Raw genomic sequence first — 21329 nt, 5'->3', positions numbered from 1 at the left:
TCCATTTACATTCACTGTTATTATTGAAAAATACGGGTTTAGAATCATTGTGTTCTCTGTAGGATTCGTGCTTGTGTGGTTGGTGTCTCTGGTCCCCTGTGTTCCTTGCAACATTTCCCTCATAGAGTCCCTGTCAGGATTACTTGTAGGGCTGGTTGACAAATTCTTTGATTTTTGTTTATTTGGGAAGAATTTTATCTCTCCTCCTATTCTGAATGACAGGCTTGCTGGATAGAGGATTCTTGACCGCCTATTTTTTCTGTTCATCACATTGAAGATTTCCTGCCATTCCTTTCTGTCCTGCCAAGTTTCATTAGATAGGTCTGTGACCACTGTGATAGGGTTCCCTTTGTATGATAGGGCCCTTTTCTCCCTAGTCGCTTTCAGAATTCTCTCTTTGCGCTTATATTTTGCCAGTTTCACTATGATGTGTCTTGCAGAGATCAATTCAAGTTGCATCTGACGGGAGTTTTCTGTGCCTCTTGGATTTCAAGGTCTGTTTGCTTCCCCAGATTGGGGAACTTCTCTGCTATAATTTGCTCAAGGACTCCTTCAGTGCCTTTCCCTCTCTCTTCCTTTTCTGAAATCCCTATGATATGAATATTGTTCCATTGATTGTATCGTTCAGCTCTCAAACTCTCCTTTTGTGATCCTGGATCAGTTTATTTCTCAGCTTCCTCTTTTTCTATAATTTTGTCTTCTAACTCACCTATTCTCCTCTCTGCCTCTTCAATCCAGTCATTGGATGCGTTCATTTTATTGTGCATCTCATTTATATCATTTTTTAATTCATCACAACTATTTTGAGCTCCATAGTCTTTGTAGCAATAGTTTCTCTGATGTCTTCCATGCTTTTTTCAAGCCCAGCAATTAGTTTTATGACTATTGTTCTAAATTCTTCTTCAGTTATGTTGCTTATATCTGTTTTGAGCAGTTCTTTAGCTGTCATTTCTTCCTGGAATTTCTTTAGAGGAGAGTTCTTCAGTTTTGTCATTTTGGATAGCTATGTCTCTTGTTAGTTTTAAAAGCTTGTTATGCACTCTGCACCTGCGAATACTGCTGTATTAAAGAAGGCTCTTTGATTGTCCAGTGTCTTTCCATTCAGTAATTGTTTTTTGAATGGTGTCTCTTTGTTTCTCTTGTTGAGACTTTGGTTATTTTATTTCCCTACTCATAGTGGTATTTGGGACTCTCCACCATGTGTACTTTGGCTTGTTTCTTGAGGTAGCCCTGGAAAAGAAAACAGAGAAACACACAGGGAACAAAGGCATACAAACGCACAGACAGATCCGACAAACAAGCAAACTGAAAGGGAAAAAGAAAAAAAAAGAGGAGGAAAAACAAATAATAAAAATTAAAAAAGAAAAAGAAGAAAAGAAAAAGGATAAAACCCCAAAAGATAAAGGACAGTCTAAAAGCTTAAATCCAGAATTCCCAACTACAAATAAAGAGCAGGGTGCATGTAGTGCTGATGAAAGAGCATATACAAAGAGAGAAATTACAAGACGAGGAGAAAACAAAATTGGACAATGACCAGGCAGAGAGACTAAGAGGCTTAACCCAGAGGGAGAAAGGAGAATATGGTAAGAGGTGAGGAGGTGGAAATGAAGATAATGTTACTCAGAGAAACTGTATAGTCTGATTACTCCAGAGAGAGAGAGAGAGGGAGGGAGGGAAGGAGGGAGAAAGGTGGTAGTGGAGGTATAGAATATATATCTAGAGAATGGATTAAAATGTGACTGTTGAAGCTAACCAATGATCAGAGTGCCCAGTCCAGCAGAGGGGAGGGATACGAATGAGACCAGGGAAAATATATCTGAACATAAAGAATTGATCTAAAATTAATCATGGCAGTGCATCTATGTTGATCTTGCCCTGGGCTCAGGTATGAAAAAAAAGCAGGACTCCAGTGGGGATAGGCGTGGTTTGGTGTCGGTGGGTCTTAGCCTCCACTGAGTTCCTCCGGCCTTTCCTTGAGGTCCTGCCTTGGTGTTTGGAGGAAGAAATATGGCGGCGCCCCAGTCCCTTCTTGAACCAAGCATTGCAACTCACTCTTTTGGGTCTGATCTCCCTGTGCTGCAGGCGTAGCCAAGGTGATCTGTGTTATATGTCCCAAGCCACACCTCATTTCCAGATCTTAGTCCATGGGCCCTATTGATCCTGCCCAAAATAAACCTGCAGGCTGTGTCCCTCCCAGCAGTTCAAGCCTGCCGCTTCCCCATTGGGCATCGAGCTGAGCCGGAAGAGCAGTGGAGCGGCTTCAGGTGTGCTGCCTCCCCTCCCGCTGGAGCTGGCAAGCAGAGGAGCAGTTTCTCCTGGTGCCACCTAGGATTGGAGCGTCCAGCTGAGAGTCAGCTCCACAGCTGTAAACCGGATCTCTCTCTGTCCCGAGCTGAGGTTTTCTCTTCTCCAGGGACAGGGACAATTCTTTGAGCAGTTTCATCTGCTCTTTGTTTTCTCTTTGACTCACCACGGCTCGCTGAAAAGGGGGCTCCCTCCCCTTCCTCCATGTCTCTGGGTTCTGACCCATTTTTATCTTCCCCAATTTGCACTCATGCACCCATAAGGTTGTTTTCTCAGCAGACTCTATCTCCTTTTCTTTCCAAACTCCTGTGATTTTATAAGGGTTCCTATGGCTTCAGGCCTTCTCTGTTTGAGAGATGGGGGCAAGTGAAATGTAGGGAGCTCCCTACTTCTCTGCCATCTTGCCTCGCTCTCCCATCTAAATTTTTTTTAAATATTTATTCATTTTTGAGAGAGAGAGAGAGAGAGATCGCAAGTGGGGAGGGCCAGAGAGAGAAGGAGATACAGAATCCTAAGCAGGCTTCAAGCTCTGAGCTGTCAACACAGGCCCAAAGTGGGGTTTGAGCCCTTGAGCGATGAGATCATGACCTGAACAGAAATCGGACAAACCGCTTAACCAACTGAGCCACCCAGGCACCCCCGAAAATATCTTATTCATTGAAACTGGCTTGGACTGTATGGAATAAGATATTATTACATGTGAATAAAGTTCAGTGTTACTAAGAATTAGGAAGACTCATTTTGATAGTGTGAATTTTATGCATATGAAATCCTGTCTTAATATTTTTTTAATCTTTAATATTTACACTTAAAGTCATGGCATTTTAAGTGTAATATAGTTTTAATTTTTTGAATCAAATAGAAAGAATGAGTAACTTTAAGTTTTTCTACATCTGTAACTGGACAGCGCTCTGCATCTGTAGTATGTCTTCATCAGATTTTTCTTGTTAAATACCCAGTGATGGCACCATTTATGTCATTAATTTTGTACAATGCAAAGTGAAGCTAAGATTTACATAGAAACTGTAATTTTAGATGTATCTGGCTTTTCACTGTGATTATTCATTTTCCACATTTTCACATCAATACCATAAGTCCTTTGTACATAATAGTTTTTGTTCTTCATGGTCTTGAAAGTAGTACTATGACTGTATCTTACGAGAATCTGTAAGAACATTTGCGTCAAGCTTTGATTAGTTAGAACAGGAGGGTTGCAATATGATTTAATAGATTAAATAAAAATTAAATAGATTTAATTGGTTTCCTTGGAATCTTCCTGTAAAAAAATGTAAATTGGAAAGTTACATATTTGGGTGAAGAATAGAGAAGGTAGAGTTGACTTTAATTTTATAATTTATTTGTCATTAGTAAGATGCTCACTAAAGCATAGGGAAGTAAATCTGTCATATTCAAAAACTTCTAAGGTCACAGTGAGTTATCAAGCAACTAGCTAAATAAAACTTGATAAGACAAAAGTCAGTCAATTATACTTGATTCTGTTATAGGTAGGATATAAAAGAACAAAAACTCCAAATGAACATTTATGCTTAAAGCAGTAATACCTTTTGTAAATATCTTGGTGAGTTATTAGAGCAAATAGTACACTATTCATGAGCTCATAGTAGTAGTTTGCTCCAGGGGAGCCTGCAGGGTTGTGAAAATCTCGGTTGAGTATGTGGCTCCCAGGAGCTACCCCCCCCCACCTTTATTGATTGTATGCCACCCCTTTCCTATTCTAATAGCTTCTTCTATTAAGATGTTTAGAAAAACCTGAAGCCTCTTTCTATAATTAAATGAAAACAGGGATCTCAGGGCTCAGCAGTGATGGTTGTGTTTAATACTATTTTAAAATCCTTGCTGTAAGACAGAAAACATGATTTGCTATTGATTCAAGGACCTCAACAGGGGAATGGAAGATGACTGCCTTCATTTTGAATGGATTAGGGCTGGAGATATCTTTTGGAGGTGAGTAGTATTAACTTTGATACAGTTTGTTATGTAACTAAATTTTTGGCTCATGAGGTCAGCATAGTGAATGTTGAGGCTTGATAAAGTCATGGTAATGGTTGTTCCTAAGAGAGTTGAAGGCTGGCCTGGATTTTTTTGCACTTATTGATGAAACTAACTTAGCATTTAGGTTTGTCTCTACTCAATGATGTTTGAAACCTTCTTGTAAGAATTAATACAATCCTGAGCACTCTTGAGTCTTTACTGATTATTAGTTTCAGGCATATGTCTAGATGGTCCTTGTTCCTCTTTTTTTTTTTCTTTTTTAGTGTTTATTGTTTATTTTGAGAAAGAGCCATCAGAGGAGGGGCAGGGGGGAGAGAGAGAGAGAGAGAGAGAGAGGGAGAGGGAGAGGGAGAGAGGATCGCAAGCAGGTTCTGTGCTGTCAGCCCAATGCAGGGCTTAATCTTAGAAACTATGAGACCATGACCTGAGATGAAATCAAGAGCTGGCTGCATACCTGACTGAGCCACACAGGTGCCCCTCTGCTTTTTTTTCTTGCTTCTCTTAATGTGTCATTGGGTTTTTCATGTGGTAAAGAGAAGGCTGTGCTTGTTAGAAATTTTTCATATTACTGTTTTCTGAAGTTGAATGCAAAACCTCCAAATTATGAGTTTTCTAACCTTGAAGGAAGACCATATATTTTATGTCTACCAAGAAGTTCAATGTTCAAGGATAATAAAGTGAACTTTTAAAAGATGAGTTTATTGGGGCGCCTGGGTGGCTTAGTCGGTTAAGCGTCCGACTTTCCGACTTTCGCTTAGGTCATGATCTCGTGGTTTGTGGGTTCGAGCCCCGCGTCGGGCTCTGTGCTGGCTGCCAGCTCAGAGCCTGGAGCCTGTTTCAGTCTGTGACTCCCTCTCTCTCTGACCCTCCCCTGCTCACGCTTCTCTCTTTCCTAGAAATAAATAAAACATTTAAAAAAAAAAAAAGATGAGTTTATTAGTTTTTGTCCTTATTCACAGACTTAAAATTTTATATATGATATTTCCTACCTCCTATGAAGGACTTTAGAATAACAATGAAATTAAACATTTTTTAAAGTTAAATTATTTATTTTGAGGGAAAGAAAGCGTGCACCAGTGGGGCAGTGACAGAGAGGGAGAAAGGGAATCCCACGTACGATCTACATTGTCAGCACAGAGCCTGATGTGGGGTAGATCTCATAAACCAGGAGGTCATGACCTGAGCTGAAATCAAGAGTCAGATGCTTAACTGACTGAGCCACCCAGGTGCCCCTGGAATTAAACAGTTGTGACATCACATTGTATAAGAATATATTTTGCTAAACCACATACTCTAACCAAACGTGGCTAAGTTTTAGATGGCAAAGCATGTTATACTAGGGAACAAAAGCCCTGAAAAGGGGAGCCTGAGTGGTTCAGTTGGTTAAGTTCCTGACTCTCTATTTCAGCTCAGATCATGATAACACGGATTCGTGAGATGGAGCCCTAGTTTGGACTCCTCGCACAGAGGCTGCATATAGTAAGGAGGTTCGGAGGGGGTGGGAACAAAGAGATGATATGAGAGATCGAACTGCTTTGTATCCTGGATGTTGTGGTTACACAGACTTACAATGTGTTAGAATTAGGGAGATGACATAAATTTAATTTTAGTGCATACCAATGGAGAGAAAGCTAGAGATCAGTATATCTTCCTCTGGCCGGAAAGGGTAGCAATTCTAAGATGCTGTTTCTATTTCAGCCGTATTATATAGAGGTAACATTGGAGTTTTAATTTATTAAATAAAGTAAGTGTTGGAGTTTGCCAGTTATTTAATTAAAAGCAACGAAAGAAGACTTCCTATTTTCCCTACTACAGTGTCATTTTCTATTACAAGCGTTTGTTGGAAACTGCAGAGAATCTTATTTACTCCGTGAAAATGTGAGATTGCCATTTGACATGTGTGGCTTCAGTTTAAAAAAAGGGGGTGGGATGGGGAGGGAACTTCTGAATTAGGAAATTATGTATCTTCCTTATATGTTATATTAGCATGTGGAGTGGTTGATGGCTTCAATTGTAGACTAATTTTCCTGGTTTGAATCTTGGTTCCTCAGGTCACTAGCCGAATTAATCCCAGGAAAATCATTTAAATATTTACCTCTAACATAACGTAATATCTTTGCCTGCATCATAAGATTTTGGTTAGAATATACATTTATTATATTATACATAATATTATTTGTTAATTACCCAGTGAGAAATCATCCAGTGATTTGGCCGAATTATTCTGTGCTGCAATTGTTTTTTACTGAAGGTGTGATAATATCACTTATTTATTAGTAACATTGCTTTCATGAGTTAGAATTTAAAGGGCTCTCTGTGGTAACTTGTATTTTTAATGCCTAGTGCCTTGTGAATAAAAATAATGCTCTTGTTTCTTCATGTTTTTAGCTTTTCTCTTGATTTAAATGTTTAAAATTTCACACATTGTTTTTTTTTTTTTTTAGTTTTTTAATGTTTGTTTATTTTAGAGAGAGAGAGAGAGAGAGAGAATCAGAGTGTAAGCAGGGAGGGTCAGAGAGAGAGAGACACAGGATCTGAAGCAGGCTCCAGGTTCTGAGCTTGTCAGCACAGAGCCTGACACAGGACTCGAACCCACCAACTCCGAGATCATGACCTGAGCCAAAGTCAGATGTTTAACCACCTGAGCCACCCAGGCACCCCAAAAGTTCACACATTGTTTTAACAGTTTGTTAGGTTTCTATACGTGATACATTCAAGACCTTTATCCTGTCCTCTGATCATCTATAAAGATACTTTCTGAATGAAAGAAGTATGAATGAAAGCACTAGTATACTTGCATATGTTTTTAAAAATGTTTTATTATCAAACCACAGATCCAGAAATCTAAACCAACTTTGCACCTTAAAGAATAATGTGCATATCTGTGTAATAGCACCCAGATCGAGAATAGAACTTTGCCACTCACAGCAAAGGCTTTTTCTTGTATTTTTATGCACTTACAACTTGCTCTATCTCTTTTAAGATTTTACAGCAACTTCCTCATATTTCTTCTGAGATTTATCACTTAAATGTACATTTTTAGACAATTTGGTTTAGTTTGTGTGTGTGTGTGTGTGTGTGTGTGTGTGTTTAATGACCTGTTAAATCTCACTTTGCCCTACAGGTTCCCTATCCTTTTATTTTGCTTACACTTTGTCACTTGGTAAACCCAGCTCATTTGGTCTGTAGATTTTTTCCTGTTTTGAATTTTGATGAGCGTATGTTCTTGCATGGTTCAATTATGCGTATTTCTGTGCATTTTTCTGTCGTTGACAAAGTGTCAGCTGGCTCTAGAAGCTTAAACAAATTTGGTTTCATCTCTTTAGTAAGACAAGAGGTGGTGCGTGTTTTTCATTACACACCAAATGTTTGGTTATCTTTTATTTTCTGATGATATCAGCCATTAATATCCATTGCCTAGATTTGCTGATACGTGGAGGTAGTATTCAAAATCATGACATTTTCTACTAATTAGTTTTCATCTGTTAGTTGAGGTACTTTCATAAACACTTCTCATCTATACTGTATTTATCCAGTGTTAGTTTACATAGAAAGCTAAATGCTTTATTTTCTTTTATTATTAGTATTTATTTAGTATTTATTATTAGTATTTATTATATTTATTCAGTATTCAACTGAATAAATTCATTCTTTAATTCTGTAAGTTTAGCAATTATTTTGTGTATAAGTTTACATAAATATGAAATACATAATAAATTTATACTGATACTTCCAGTCCAATATTATATCTTAATTCCACCCCAATAAGGTACATGTTCTTAAAGATACAGGAATTAGCAGAATATTCTATAATCATTCATATACTTTATTCAACAGTGTACCCTCAAGGTCTCAAAGTATACGTACTATCAACCAAGACTATTTTCGAAAAAAGTTACATAATTTTGTATATGCTCCATTCACTCTCCTATTGCATTTTCTTGTTTATTCTGTATATTTTCAGATTTTACAGCCATTATATACTGTATTCAGTTTATTTTAGACCTTATTTAGTCAAAGTTCTGCAAGTAACTGTTTTATGCTCTCTGTCATTCATACTGTATATGTCTCTCTAGACTTTGGTTGTTTGAAACTTGAGCTCTAGTACATTCCCTAGTAAATATTCAGAGGAAAATCATCATCTTAATTCAAGTTGATAATTGTGTGCTTTATATTTGAAAGTCCGTTTTGCTGAATTTAAAATCTTGGCTCATAATGTTTTCCTTGAATAACTTAAATATGTTCCTTTGTTTTTATTAAATAAGTTCTGATGATTGTCTCATTACCTTTATTATCTCTATTCCTTTTGTCTAGGTGACCAAAGGAATGATGTTTTTTTAAAATTGAGTAATTTTACTAGAAAATGTCTTGGTATTGGTTTTTCTTGGTAAAATTTTGGAGTGATTTATATGTGATATGAGTGTGTATGTGTGTGTGTATGTGTAAATAAAAATGGCAGTAGTCTCTTCTTCATGGATTCCTATTACATTTATGTGGGATCATCTTTATCCAACTTTATATATCACCTTACTGGGTCTTTATCTCTTCATTTTTAACTTTTTATCTTACATTAGTATCTGTTAATTTTGTACCTATATCACATCTGTATAGTCTTTATTTCTGAAATAGTTTTTAACTTTACATTCTTTACTGATGACACGTGCCTTATTTCTGTTTATAAATTCTAAATTATGTAGTTCTCTAATGTTTGGTTTCATTACTTTAATGTTTTTTAGCTTGTTGTAAAATAGTAGATTGCAGTTTTTATTGGCTTGATAGGCACATATTTCTGGCACACCTTCATTATTTTTACAAGTGTTTTTATGCTCTTTTTTCTTATAAAAATTTATGTGATGCTTGACTTTGATAATTTTTTTATTAATTTGTATTTGTCTTTTTATAAAGAAAACAGTCATTTTGGATTAGGGCTCACTCTAATTGTCCTCATTTTCACCTGATTACCTTTTAAAGTCCCTGTCTCTAAATAGGGTCACATTTTTAGGATACTTAGGGTTAGAGCTCCCACGGTGGTAGGGTCCCCTCCCAAAGGAAAATAAAAATCCTCAAGGCAACCTGGTTATATGTACAAGACAACATCTCCCATGACCTTGTGACATGAGACCAGTTAATCAGACTACATGTTTGTAATGTTACCATATACTGAGACAAAGAAGTAAAAATATATATAAAAAACTACACCATGTGGCATTTGAGGCTCAGTTCTTTGGGCAAGAACCCAGCTGAGCTGTGCCGGCAGGAATAAAGTTGCTTCCTAGAAAGAAAAGCCTCGGTGTCACGAGTCTCTGTGTGAGAACCCTGCTATACTACAATGAATTTGACAGGGGACAAAATTCATTCAGCCCATCACAGTCTGCCTTAGTCATGATCCTAGCACACAGCCTCGAAACTAATGAGTGAACAGTAACTTCTTGTTGGTGCCCTGTGCTAAAACTTCAGAGTGTTGTTGGAAATTAGAAGTTAGCAAGTAAATTAGAGTATACTGAGTTTAGGAGTTGGTAATTTTGTGGCAGAGAAAAACAAGTAAAGAATAAAATACAATGTAAAATTTGTAATAAAAGCAAAATAAAAACAGAGACCAATGTGAAAGAAAAAAGTACCCTTTAGGATACTAACTTCACATAGATTTGAGTTAAAGAACAGAAATTTACAATTTTATGGCTCTGACTCTGGACCACTTACTGGCTGTGTAGACTCAATCTATAAAATGGGGAGAATAATTCCTACTTGTTATGATTAAGAGAAATAATGTTTAAAAGTGTCTACCTTGGTAAAAAGCAAAGCTAATAGTAAAACCACTTAGTATGGCAGGAGTACAGATTAATCAGAATACATGCTCCAACTACCAGAATGATTGCTGACTGTAAAGACGCGCCTGACTGTTGCTGTGTACTGCCTGAACGCCAGCTTTGTGGGCGCCTTCTTAGAGCCAAGGTACATGTAAGTTTCTCTTTCTGAAACTCAACACTGCGGGACCTTTCCTTAGGACCACTCAGATTAGTAACACAGTGATTCATACCTGGCTCTGAGGAAAATCCTGGCTGTGGGCTTACACCTGTTTGAGAGTAATATCTTTATGTGTCACAAGTGGGGATTTGGAGATGTGGGGTTATTGCTGTTTCAAAAAGGTCTCTTTGGTGATTGTGACCTCCCTATTCTTTTTTTTTTCCCCTCCTCTTCCAGTTCCCACCCCTGACCAAAATACATCTAAAACACTGGCCAATGGTTATTAAAGCAAATGATGCTTGTGGTGGGCCTTTTTGGAGAATTAGACAAGAACATGAGTGGCATTGAAGGTAGTGGGAATATATACATTAGCCCAAAGATCAAGATACATCCAGGGAGTTGTAGGTGGTATGACTGGGCTGAGGAGTAATGAGTGCTGCTCAGAGCGTGGGTGATCACTTATTGCCTTTTATAGAATTAAAGGAGTTGGGACTTCTGTGATGAAAACTGGGAAATTATTAGTTATCTGTTGAAGAATGCTTAGGCTTATTTGCTAGTATTTGTCAGGGGTCTCCAGAGAAATAGAACAAACAGGATACACACACGAATTGGCTCATGTGATTATAGATTATAAAGGTTGGCAAGTCCAAAATCTACATAGCAAGTGTCACGATTTAAGTCCTAAGGCCGGCAGGCTGCTGTAGAACCAGGAAAAGCCAGGGTTTGGGTTTCAAGGCCATTAAGCAGCAGGTTCCTCTCTTACTACTGGGAGGTCAAACTGTTGTTATATTCATGTCTTCCACTGTTTGGATGGAGCCACTCACTTAAGGGAGGGCAATCAACTTTATTTAGTTTACCAATTTAAATGTGTAAACCACATTTCAGAATACCGTCACAGAAACACACAAATTATGTTTGGCTAAATATCTGGACACTCCATTGCTTAGTCAAGTTGACATATGAAATTATTCATTACAGACAGTAAAGTAAAATCAAATTGTACATTATTTTCGGCATGATACTATCGGCAATTGTACACTTACTTTGACCATTTAAAAGTTCTCACACACGAGGATGCAGTATTCACTGAAATTTTGTGCTTATTTATTAATGCTTATAGCTTGTAATACTAACCTATAGATGACAGGTCATGTTCCAGTAGAATTTTTGTTTTAAGTCCTGTTGAGTTGTGTAAAACCTACATGCTTTATGTAAATAATGAGTTATTCAGTGTAGATCAGAGAATACATGTTAAAAACTAATTTTGGTGGGGAACATACCTACAGGTTTAGATATTAAAATACTTCATGTGTCAAAACTGTCTTTTAGGAAGATTTAAAAAATATATTTTATAAAAAAGATAGTATGACAACGAAAAATAACAAGCTAATAGTAGTGAGGAACCTAGGTGGTTCAGTTGGTTGAGCAGCTGACTCTTGTTTTTGGCCCAGGTCATGATCTCATGGTGTGTGAGTTCAAGCCCTACATCTGGCTCTGTGCTGACAGTGTAGAGCCTGCTTCAGATTCTCTTTACCTCTCTTTCTGCCCCTCCCCTGCTTGCACACATGCATGCGTGCTCTGTCTCTTAACATAAATGCATAAACTTAAAAAAATATATTAATCATAAAGTTGACAGGTCAGGTATGATCTAAATTTTTTTTAATTTTTAAAAAATGTTTTATTTATTTCTGAGAAAGAGAGAGAGAGGGAGGGAGGAAAGGAGGGAGAAAGGGAGGCAGTGTGAACAGGGGAGGATCAGAGAAAGGGAGATACAAAATCTGAAGCAGGCTCCAGGCTCTGAGCTACCTGTCAGCACAGAGCCTGATGCAGGGCTCGAACCCACAAACTGTGAAATCATGGCCTGAGCCGAACTTGGATGCTTAACCGACTGAGCCACCCAGGTGCCCCATGTATGATCTAAATTTAACTGTAGTATATTTATAATTTATCTTTAGGTCTTTTTCAAGTGAGAGAACAAAGACTAGATTCTTGTGGTATAGTTTTTATGATTCTGGTAAACAAAATGATGTTATGGTTTTCCCTCATGCTATTGTTGTGTTTATTTTAATCTCTAAAAATTTTTAAGAATTGCTTTATTAATAGTTAGAACAACAATTAGAATAACAATTCTAAAGGCTCCTGTTTTTGTTGATTTCATTATTAACCTCAGGGAAGTTGTTAAATTCTTTGCTTTCAGAAATAGTTAAGTATTAATTATATTATGCTTGGAAAGAATTTTGTGCTTCACGAAAAAATGAATTTTAAATGTTAGATTTTTTTTTTCTCTCTGAGTTAGGGATACTGAAGTAACTGGAATTGAGGAGGTTCAATTTATTTGAGCCCTGTTTCTATAGCTACATTCTTGACCATTTTCGGATTCCAGCTGTGTGGCACCAGTGCAAACGTTGTTGTCTTTCGTTGGTGAAGATCTTACATACATTAATATTCCCAGTTAAGATAGTCAGTGTGTGTTTGTGGGATTATCATAGAAATCACTTCAGCCTAGATCTCATGAATAAACCTAGATATGAATGATCAGAATTCATCCATTTTAATTTTAAAGAAGTTCAGGGAGGGGCACTGTGTAGCTCAGAATGTTAAGCATTGGACTTTTGGTTTCTGCCCAGGTCACGATCTTACACTTGCATGAGTTTGAGCGCCCTGTCAGGCTCTGTGCTGACAATGTGGAATCTTCTTGGGATTCTTTGCCTCCCTCACTTCTCTCTGCCCCTCCCCCACTTGCACTGTCTCTGTCAAAAGAAAAAATACTTTAAAAAAGTGCAGGGATGAAAAATAGGACTGTTACTCGAGATGTGGATTTTATTATTACATATAATTACTGCTTTTATGGGTGCAACTTTAAAATTTGAAAACATTAATGGGAGAAAGTTGAAATAGATTTTTTTCAACCAAACTGAAACAATTAAGACCACAGAGACCAGGGACCATTTGCAGTTACAGGTGGGTCATATCTTAAGTAGACAAAAATAATTGTAATTTATATTTTTGTTGAATCCATGTAACCATAGCAATGACAATTATGTGAACAATTATTGGGGATAATCTTGTAGCAGACACTTTCTGTAACTTGAGGTATATTAACTCATTTAATCCTCATTAAAATGTTGTAATGTTGGGTCTTGTATTCCATGTTTCCTTCATTTCTTTTATATTTATAAATTCTGTGTAGAAAGCCTGGCTTTTCTATATAGAAACTGATTTTTAGTTTCTGCATATTTCATACATGCAGAAAATTGTTAAGTATGAATATACCATTTATAGAATTTGGATTTTGAATTGGATTCCTGTAGCATTTTAAAAATTGCATGTTGATCAGTAATTTAACAAACATTATTAAATGCCCAAGAAGTGCCTTATATTTATAATTGACGAACATTGCATGTTTTTTCTTATATTGCCTTCATAATATTGGGTGAGGGATGGCTAAATTGTAAACACTAGTAAGTCATGCAGATCGGAGTAGGTGGTTGGATTTGGGTTTTTTAAATAGTTTGACACTAGCAGTCTCAAAGCGAATTGAATAATAACACTTCTTACCACGCTCCCATTGCTACAATACGGAGTAGATGAGAGAAAACTGCAGAATTACCCCAAAAGGATTGTATTCAAAAAGTTTACACCGATTTGGGGAGATTAATCAGCTATCATAGGCAGTTCATTTTTTTTTTCTAAGTGAAAACTTGTATAAATCCCATATTAGAGAAAATCAGGGCAGTGGATAAGCAAAGCTTTTCAATGTGACTAAACATATGAATCACTTTTGGAGCTTCAAAAAAATACAGGCAAGAATCTTATTGGGTGCATTTCAAGAGTATATTTGAAAAATATAAAAGCAAAACAGAACTATTCAGAATTGATTCTTCTGGGCAACCAGAGTTGAGAACCATTGAACTGGGGGAACTGATGAAGATTTAACCTGGTCTACACTGTGAATGCCACTGAACAGGTAGAGGATTTAATAAGACTGGGGAAAGGACATACTAGGATGGACAATGGACACTCTAAAGAAAATGGTCAGTGTGGCACGGACTACTCTGGAGTATAAATCAGTGGGAATTACAAGGTGTCAACAGACAATCTAGAAATCGACATGATAAAAGATTCATCATATTTGTTATTACATTGCCTTGAGTCTAGGTATTGTGTTTTTTTCAGTCGATCTTCAGTGAATAGAGGTGAATTTGTTTTTTTAAATCTAGCTTTATTGAGTTATAAATGGTGTATGACATCATGCAAGATTCAGGTGTGCAATGTAATGATTTGATATATGTACATGTTGTGAAATGATTGCCACAATAAGGTTAATATATTCGTCACATCCAATAGTTAAAAAATATTTTAAAGGTGAATTTTAAGGTCTCCTACTATATACATACATATGTCACATACACATATTCATGTATTTTTTTATTGCACCTTATTTGTTTTTTGGGTTAGAATATTTTTTATTTCAAACAAAAGACGTACGAATAGGACATATAACTCTCATTCTTTTACCTAGATATAGCAATTCACCCATTGTTGACAGTATGCCCCCCGCTTTGTTTTATCATTTCTGTACGTGTTTTCTCTTTGTTGCGTGGCCTACAGAATTGGGAACTAGCTAGTGGTGTTTGCTAAATTTATGGTAATTTGTTGTACAACAAAAGCAAAACAATAAAAAGAATCTGTGTAATTCATGAGAAATGTACGAGAAATTACAATGGAAATCATAAAATACAGTGAGAATAAGTGCATGAAATTTTTAAAGTGAAAATGAAATTATTTATATTGAATGAAAATATCACAGTGTTTGAAATACAGGGAAGGCCATGGAAGGAAAACTTAGAGCTTCATATCTAAGTATTAGAATAAAGGAAACGCTGAAAGTCAAGTACTTAAATATCTTTTTCAAGAAAGAAGTCAGCAGACTAAATCCAAAGATAGTAGAAGGAAGAAAATATTGGATAGTAGAAATTCAAGAACTAGAAAATAAACATAGAAGAGAACCAATACAACTTTTTAAAAAAATGTTAAGTTGATAAAGCCTCAGCAACAGTGATCATAAAAAAGTTCATTTCTGTGAAGTCAGGTTTCTGGAATCTGTTATATAGATTCAGAATAATAATTTTTGTAAAGCTGTCATGAAGATTGGTAATAATAGAACATAGAGCTCTGGCACCATACGATATTCTTGATAGATGGGAGGTAGTTAGTAAAAGGAGTACTATTAATTAATGCTATTCTTAATATTTTAAATGGTCTGTTGTCCCCAGGTTTGCTTGGAAAAATGATGATTACTAGATTGATGTTTATATATATACACACACACACCATGTTATATGGAGTTGCTCATGTAAGAGCAGCTGGTTTAAATGTTAAACTAACTTGATTTAGGATTCTTATTTAAAATAAAGCCATTTTTAAAGCTTTTAAAATAATACAATGCAATGTCTTAATTGGCAACAATATAGCTATTTCTTAGTATTTTAGATTTAACTTTTGTACAGTAGGACTGTATGTCTTTTGAGAGAGTGCATCCAAGGTTTATAAAGGTGAACGTTATTATGTCAGGTGAGTTGTGCTTTTAAATTGGGTCATGTCGAAGACACCTAACAAAGTTGAAGAAAATTAGTTGGGCTATTTTCACTTGTGGTAACAGTTAAACAGGCAAGAACTTAATTGTATTGAATTGACTGAATTAAGGATGCCAAGGACCCTGCTACACTCACCCAGAACACTAGGTGGCACAGTGAGCTGCACACAGGAGGTACTTTCTAGCCTGAAGTGGGGTATCCGCCTGACAGATGGGATTTTATCAGATTCTAGGAGACTATAGACAGAAAAGGAATGAACTGTGAGGCAGAGGCCGTCACCTTTGGTTAGTACTTTTTAGATAAATCTTATGATTTCTTATTTCTGTTGCTTATACAATGTCCTGGCTAGCCACTTACACAGCACTGAATCCATACGTTTACTGACTTGGGTGGGAAAGAGTAGAGGACTTATCAGTGGGAATTCCAAGTGACTTCACTGGCCTGAAGGTAAAAGCTTTGTAGTTTGACAGTTACAAACAGTAGGTAAACCCAGGTTTTAGCATACTAGGGCTTTGTTCCCTTTTCTGTTAGAAACTTATTATTTTTTTCTTTTTTATCTCAGAAAGAGTTTCACAACACATTTGCGTAGTTATGGACACAAAAGAAGATGGGAATCATGTAGGTCATCATCTTGAAGAAATACTAAAAAATGAACTAAATGTAAGTATTCAAACATTGAGATTCATGATCTCAAAGAGTTGAGTTCCCTTTATTCCCCTTTCTTGAGCTGATAAACTTCCTAATTAAATTCATACCTAATTGGGCTAAGGAAATGAAGTAGTAATTAAGTGTATGGTCCATAGAAATTATTTGTAAGTTTTACCACTAATGACTTCAATTATTTATTTCTCTGACAAATTTTTGCCTTGAAATGTTTTGACAGAATGATTTTATTTAATTGTAAGTAACTTCCCTTTTCTTATGAAAATGTATACCACCAATCAAGGCTTAGGATGAACATATGATGACTTGGTAACAATATACATGATCAAATTCTACTTAAAAGCTGAAGGAAAAAGTTGATTTTAGTTAGCTAATTTTATGACGATAGCATAGTTAGAAGGGGAATGGGCTCTGTTAGGACTATCTGTGCTCGGATGGTAGCTTTATCACCTAATTTTCTTAAATTGAAAATGTCCATAACATCTACTTTGTGAAGTTATTAAGAGGGTTGAATAAAATAACTTAAAAGTTTGAATTTAAAGTATAAATTTAAATAAATTTAAAGTACTTAGAAAAGCATTTGGCTTGTAATAAGTTTTCTGTGAAAATGAACTGAAGTAATTAAACTTTCAGTGATGAGATAGATGTATATTAAGTAGTAAATACTACTGGTTTTCCAAACTTCAGTCCTGAATAAGGTATACAAACTGTTAAGAACATAGATCCCTGGAATATGTAAAAAACTTAGTGAGGCATAGTCTGGGATTAGTTCTGGAATCCAGATTTTTAACAAGCTCCCCCAGGTATTAATGGCAATCAGTGGCAAATTCTATCAGTGGCATTTACAGCAACAGCCCAAAGCTGAAAAAAAATGACCACCATTTCTGCCACGTCTTCGGTGGAAAGGTTATACTGTAATCCAGTCTTCATATTGCTTCTATCCATTGACTGGGCATTCTTTCCCTATCCTTGAAAATTTTAGCACCTTACTCTCTGCTTTCTGTCTCAAGTTTACCTATTAAGAATCTAATAGGTAAGGGGAGCCTGGGTGGCTTATTTGGTTGAGTCTGACTCTTGATTTCGGTTCTGGTCATGATCTCCACGGCATGGGATGGAGCCTCTAATTCGCCTCTGCACTGGGCTTGGAGTCTGCTTGAGACTGTCTCTCTCCCTCTCTCTTTGCCCTTCCCCAGCTTGAGTGTGCACACTCTCTCTCTCTCTCTCTCTCTCTCTCTCAAAAAAAAAAAAAAAATTGGTAAATTCCATTCCCAATTTCACTGCTGAGTTTTACAGAATATTTAACTATAGATAACTTTCCACTGTCTAACCCACTGAAGCACCCTTTTGCCTCAAAAATAGTCTGTTACTCTTGGGTAATCTCATTTATTCTTTATTCAATCAGTGCAGAAGCCACTGAAGTGGTACCTTGAGAGAATATTACTGCAACTCTAGCCATTACTCAACTCTAAGTTTACAAAGTTGGCTTTTTATACTCTTGTTGAGTACCTAGCTGTTAAATTCTGCATCACTAATTCCTTTATCAGTCTTTCTAGTGTTAGACCCTGCAAGGAGTCCCTCTGATTACAGTTACTACAGTATTCACTTTTTGTTGCTTCTTTTTCTATTCATGTTTAATAATAAAACAACATGAGATGTAGAGATATACATACTGGGTCCATTACTGGTCTTGTGCGATTGATTCATCACTCTGGCCTCTCAAGTCCTTACCCTTCTCATTTCCAGTGACTTTCATCTACCTACCTATTGGGCCTGGTCTGGATATTCTCATCGTCTTCACTGTGCTGAAAAATTAAGTACCAACGCTATTCCTTAACCTCTGACCACACATTTTGTCATTCCAGAATTTTTACTAAATTACTCCTGCACATTTTTTGAATTTTATAGGGAGCTCTAGGTCCCCTATCTTCACCCTTTCTTTTGGCTACATTTTATTTTATACCCTTCCTTGCCTAGTTTAGATACCATGTTCTATCACTTCAGTGATTCATGGATCTTATAGTGAGATCCTCAATTCCCTGATCCTTCAAATTCACCCTCTTGGTTAAAGCTCTATCCATGTATTAGTCTAACTTTTCACTTTGCTAAGCCTTAACTCAAACAGTACTGCTGCAGGAAATTATACAGTGTGCAGATGGTTGCCATTAAAAAAAATACTGGTCTCGGGGCACCTGGGTGGCTCAGTCCGTTAAGCGTCTGACTTTGGCTCAGGTCATGATTTCGCCGTCTGTGAGTTTGAGCCCTATGTCAGGTTCTGCTGACAGATCAGAGCCCGGAGCCTGCTTCAGATTTGGTGTCTCCCTCTCTCTCTGCTCCTCTCCCACTTGCACTCTGTCTCTCTCTCACTCAAAAATAAATAAACACAAAAAAAATTAAAAAAAATACTGGTCTCTATCTCCATTGGACACAGAATGTTTTAGAGCAAGCATACCATGATTGCATAGTGAGCTCCCATCCTCCTCAGTGAATATTTTAAACCTCCAGCACTTCCTCAAATGCCTAACCCAGGGTTTTTTCACCTCAGCACTGTTGGTGTTTTGAGCTGGATAATTCTTTGTTAGAGCCTGTCTGGTGAATTGCACACTATTTAGAAGCATCCTTGGCCTATACCATCAGATGTCCCTAGTTATCTCCAGATATTAATATCATTCCCAGTGCATGGTTTTAGCAACCAAAATATCTCCAGTTATTAGTAAATGTTGCCTGGATGGGGGCACAGTCCCCCTTGAGTTGAGAAATGTTGGTCTAATCCCACTGTATTTATCCCTATTCTTAGGCATGGTATTGACTCCAACTTCAGAGTGTAATTTTGTACTCACACATGGGAGCATCACTATCATTTTGGCACCAAACTTCTAAAGAGTCTTACTTCTGTAGCCATGCTCTTAATAAGACTGTATCTTCTTCTGAGCTATGGTTCCCCTCCCTCCATTCTCCCCACTGCCATCAACATTCCACCATATTCAAGTTCCTTCCATTAATTGAAACCATACAAAACAAAACAAAAATCCTCGGTTACCTGAAGCCGTCCTGATTTAAAGTAATTAAACTTTTTATTCCTTCATCTATTGTAGCCTGATTTCCAGTCTCACCTTCTGGAGGAACTGCTCTCAGTGACATCCTCAGTAACCCTTTGAGCAATCCACGAGACATTATCAGTCCTTACCTTGATTTACTGCAGCACTTGGCCCTCTTGTCTAATACTTTCTTCTAGAAGGAATCTGATCCCATTTTGTAACATCTTGTTTTTCTGAACCTCTTTTTTGTTTGTTTGTTTGTGGCTTCCTCTTAATTTTGTTTATAGGATTCTGTTTATAACTTCTGGTTTCTGTACATAGGTGAGTGGTTTTCTCTGGAAAACTATGCTGATGGCTTCAGATATCCTCTACTTGCTATAGACAAAATCAGTCTCTAGCCCTGTGTTTAAATATTTACTATCCTGTGTTTTTGATCTAGAAATTCAGTTAAAAGTCCCTCAGAACCTCAAGTTTAAATATCAGTAATATCTCATATTTCACAAATTCTTGTTCCAAGCAATTTTCCTTCATCTGACCTGTGTATGTTTTGCCTAGTTTCCTAAACCTGGAATAATCTTTCACCCATCCTCTGTCTTATCCATGAAGCAAATAAAATTCTGAAACACTTATATTTTAGCTGAATATCTTTCAACTGTGCCTTCTTCATCAGCCCTGCCACTAACCTATGTACCCCAGCTCTTGTCTGGATTATCACACGGTCTACTAAGTGCTCTCCTGCCTCCGATCTTGTCTCTCTCACACCTTATATGGCTGTTAGATTGATCTTTAGAACTCCTGAGCCTTACCATGTTATTCTCCACTCATATCTGTTGCTTGGCTTTCCATTGCTCCTAAATTAATGTAAAAATTCCTTGCCACATCTTACAAGATCTCTCACATTACTAATGATGCTATTAAAGACGACAGACACAACAACAATAATACACAGTTTTCAGCACCTATGTTATGTTAATATGCTTTTAATAGCATATGCTGTTAATAACCTTCTGAAATAGGTACTATTATTTTTATTCCCCAGATGAGAGAATCGAGGCACAGGGGCATTCCTAAATTATCCTTTTAACCTTGCCATGAAGTGGCAAAGCAGAGACATGCAGATAAACTTGGATTTATGTGATACCAAAGTCTGTCCTCTTAAAATGATACTCTTGCTTCTCCATTTTACGCACTAGTCAGGCCAACACTACTTCTTTGAGTTTCTCAAATTTGAAAGCACTTTCCTACCTCTAGACTCTTTGTCCACAATGGTGTTTCCCCAGGGAGCTTGTCCTGCATACCATTTTCTTATAGTCTGGTTTACACTCTTTTGTTATGTTCTACAGGTTGCTATCTGAACTGATCTGAAGTCTTCCCAGAGCTTAGTGCAGGCTTGATTCTAAGAAGAGATTTATTGAATATTAAATAAACAAATGGATAAATGGTCATGACTTGTTATCACTAAGTTGAATATTGTATTACGTCTTGTATTGTGCTTTCTGCATAACTGATTACCCCGATTTAGTAACTTAAAATAATGAGCATTCATTATCTCAGTTTCTGTGAGACATAAGTCTAGGCACAGTACCGCCAGTTGGCTTTGCTTCAGGGTCTTTAATTTGATTGTATTCAAGCTGTTTTCTGTTGGCTGAGGCTGTAGTCTCACCTGAGTCATCCATGTGGAAATGGATCTGCTCCCAAGCATACTCAAGTAGGTGCTGGCAGGATTTAATCCCTTGCCATGTGCACTTCTCTG

At 36.9% G+C, this 21329-nt stretch overlaps 1 protein-coding gene across 1 annotated transcript in view; it reads left to right on the top strand.

Moving 5' to 3' along the window:
- The window catches only part of LOC120221991 (D-ribitol-5-phosphate cytidylyltransferase-like), a gene marked incomplete at its 3' end in the record, with an annotated part of 159743 nt that overhangs the window by 123265 nt on the left and 15149 nt on the right, over window positions 1–21329 (top strand). Inside the window, exons 6-7 of the mRNA XM_039219683.1 lie at window positions 16441–16538; window positions 19123–19125. Of these exons, the coding sequence (XP_039075614.1) occupies window positions 16441–16538; window positions 19123–19125 (101 nt within the window). The remainder of the gene's footprint in view (window positions 1–16440; window positions 16539–19122; window positions 19126–21329) is intronic.

This window comes from Hyaena hyaena, unplaced genomic scaffold (genome assembly GCF_003009895.1).
Source record: "Hyaena hyaena isolate Hyena2069 unplaced genomic scaffold, ASM300989v1 scaffold_827, whole genome shotgun sequence".
In the NCBI taxonomy this organism is placed as follows: domain Eukaryota; kingdom Metazoa; phylum Chordata; class Mammalia; order Carnivora; family Hyaenidae; genus Hyaena; species Hyaena hyaena.
This window is presented reverse-complemented; position numbering and strand designations above follow the sequence as displayed.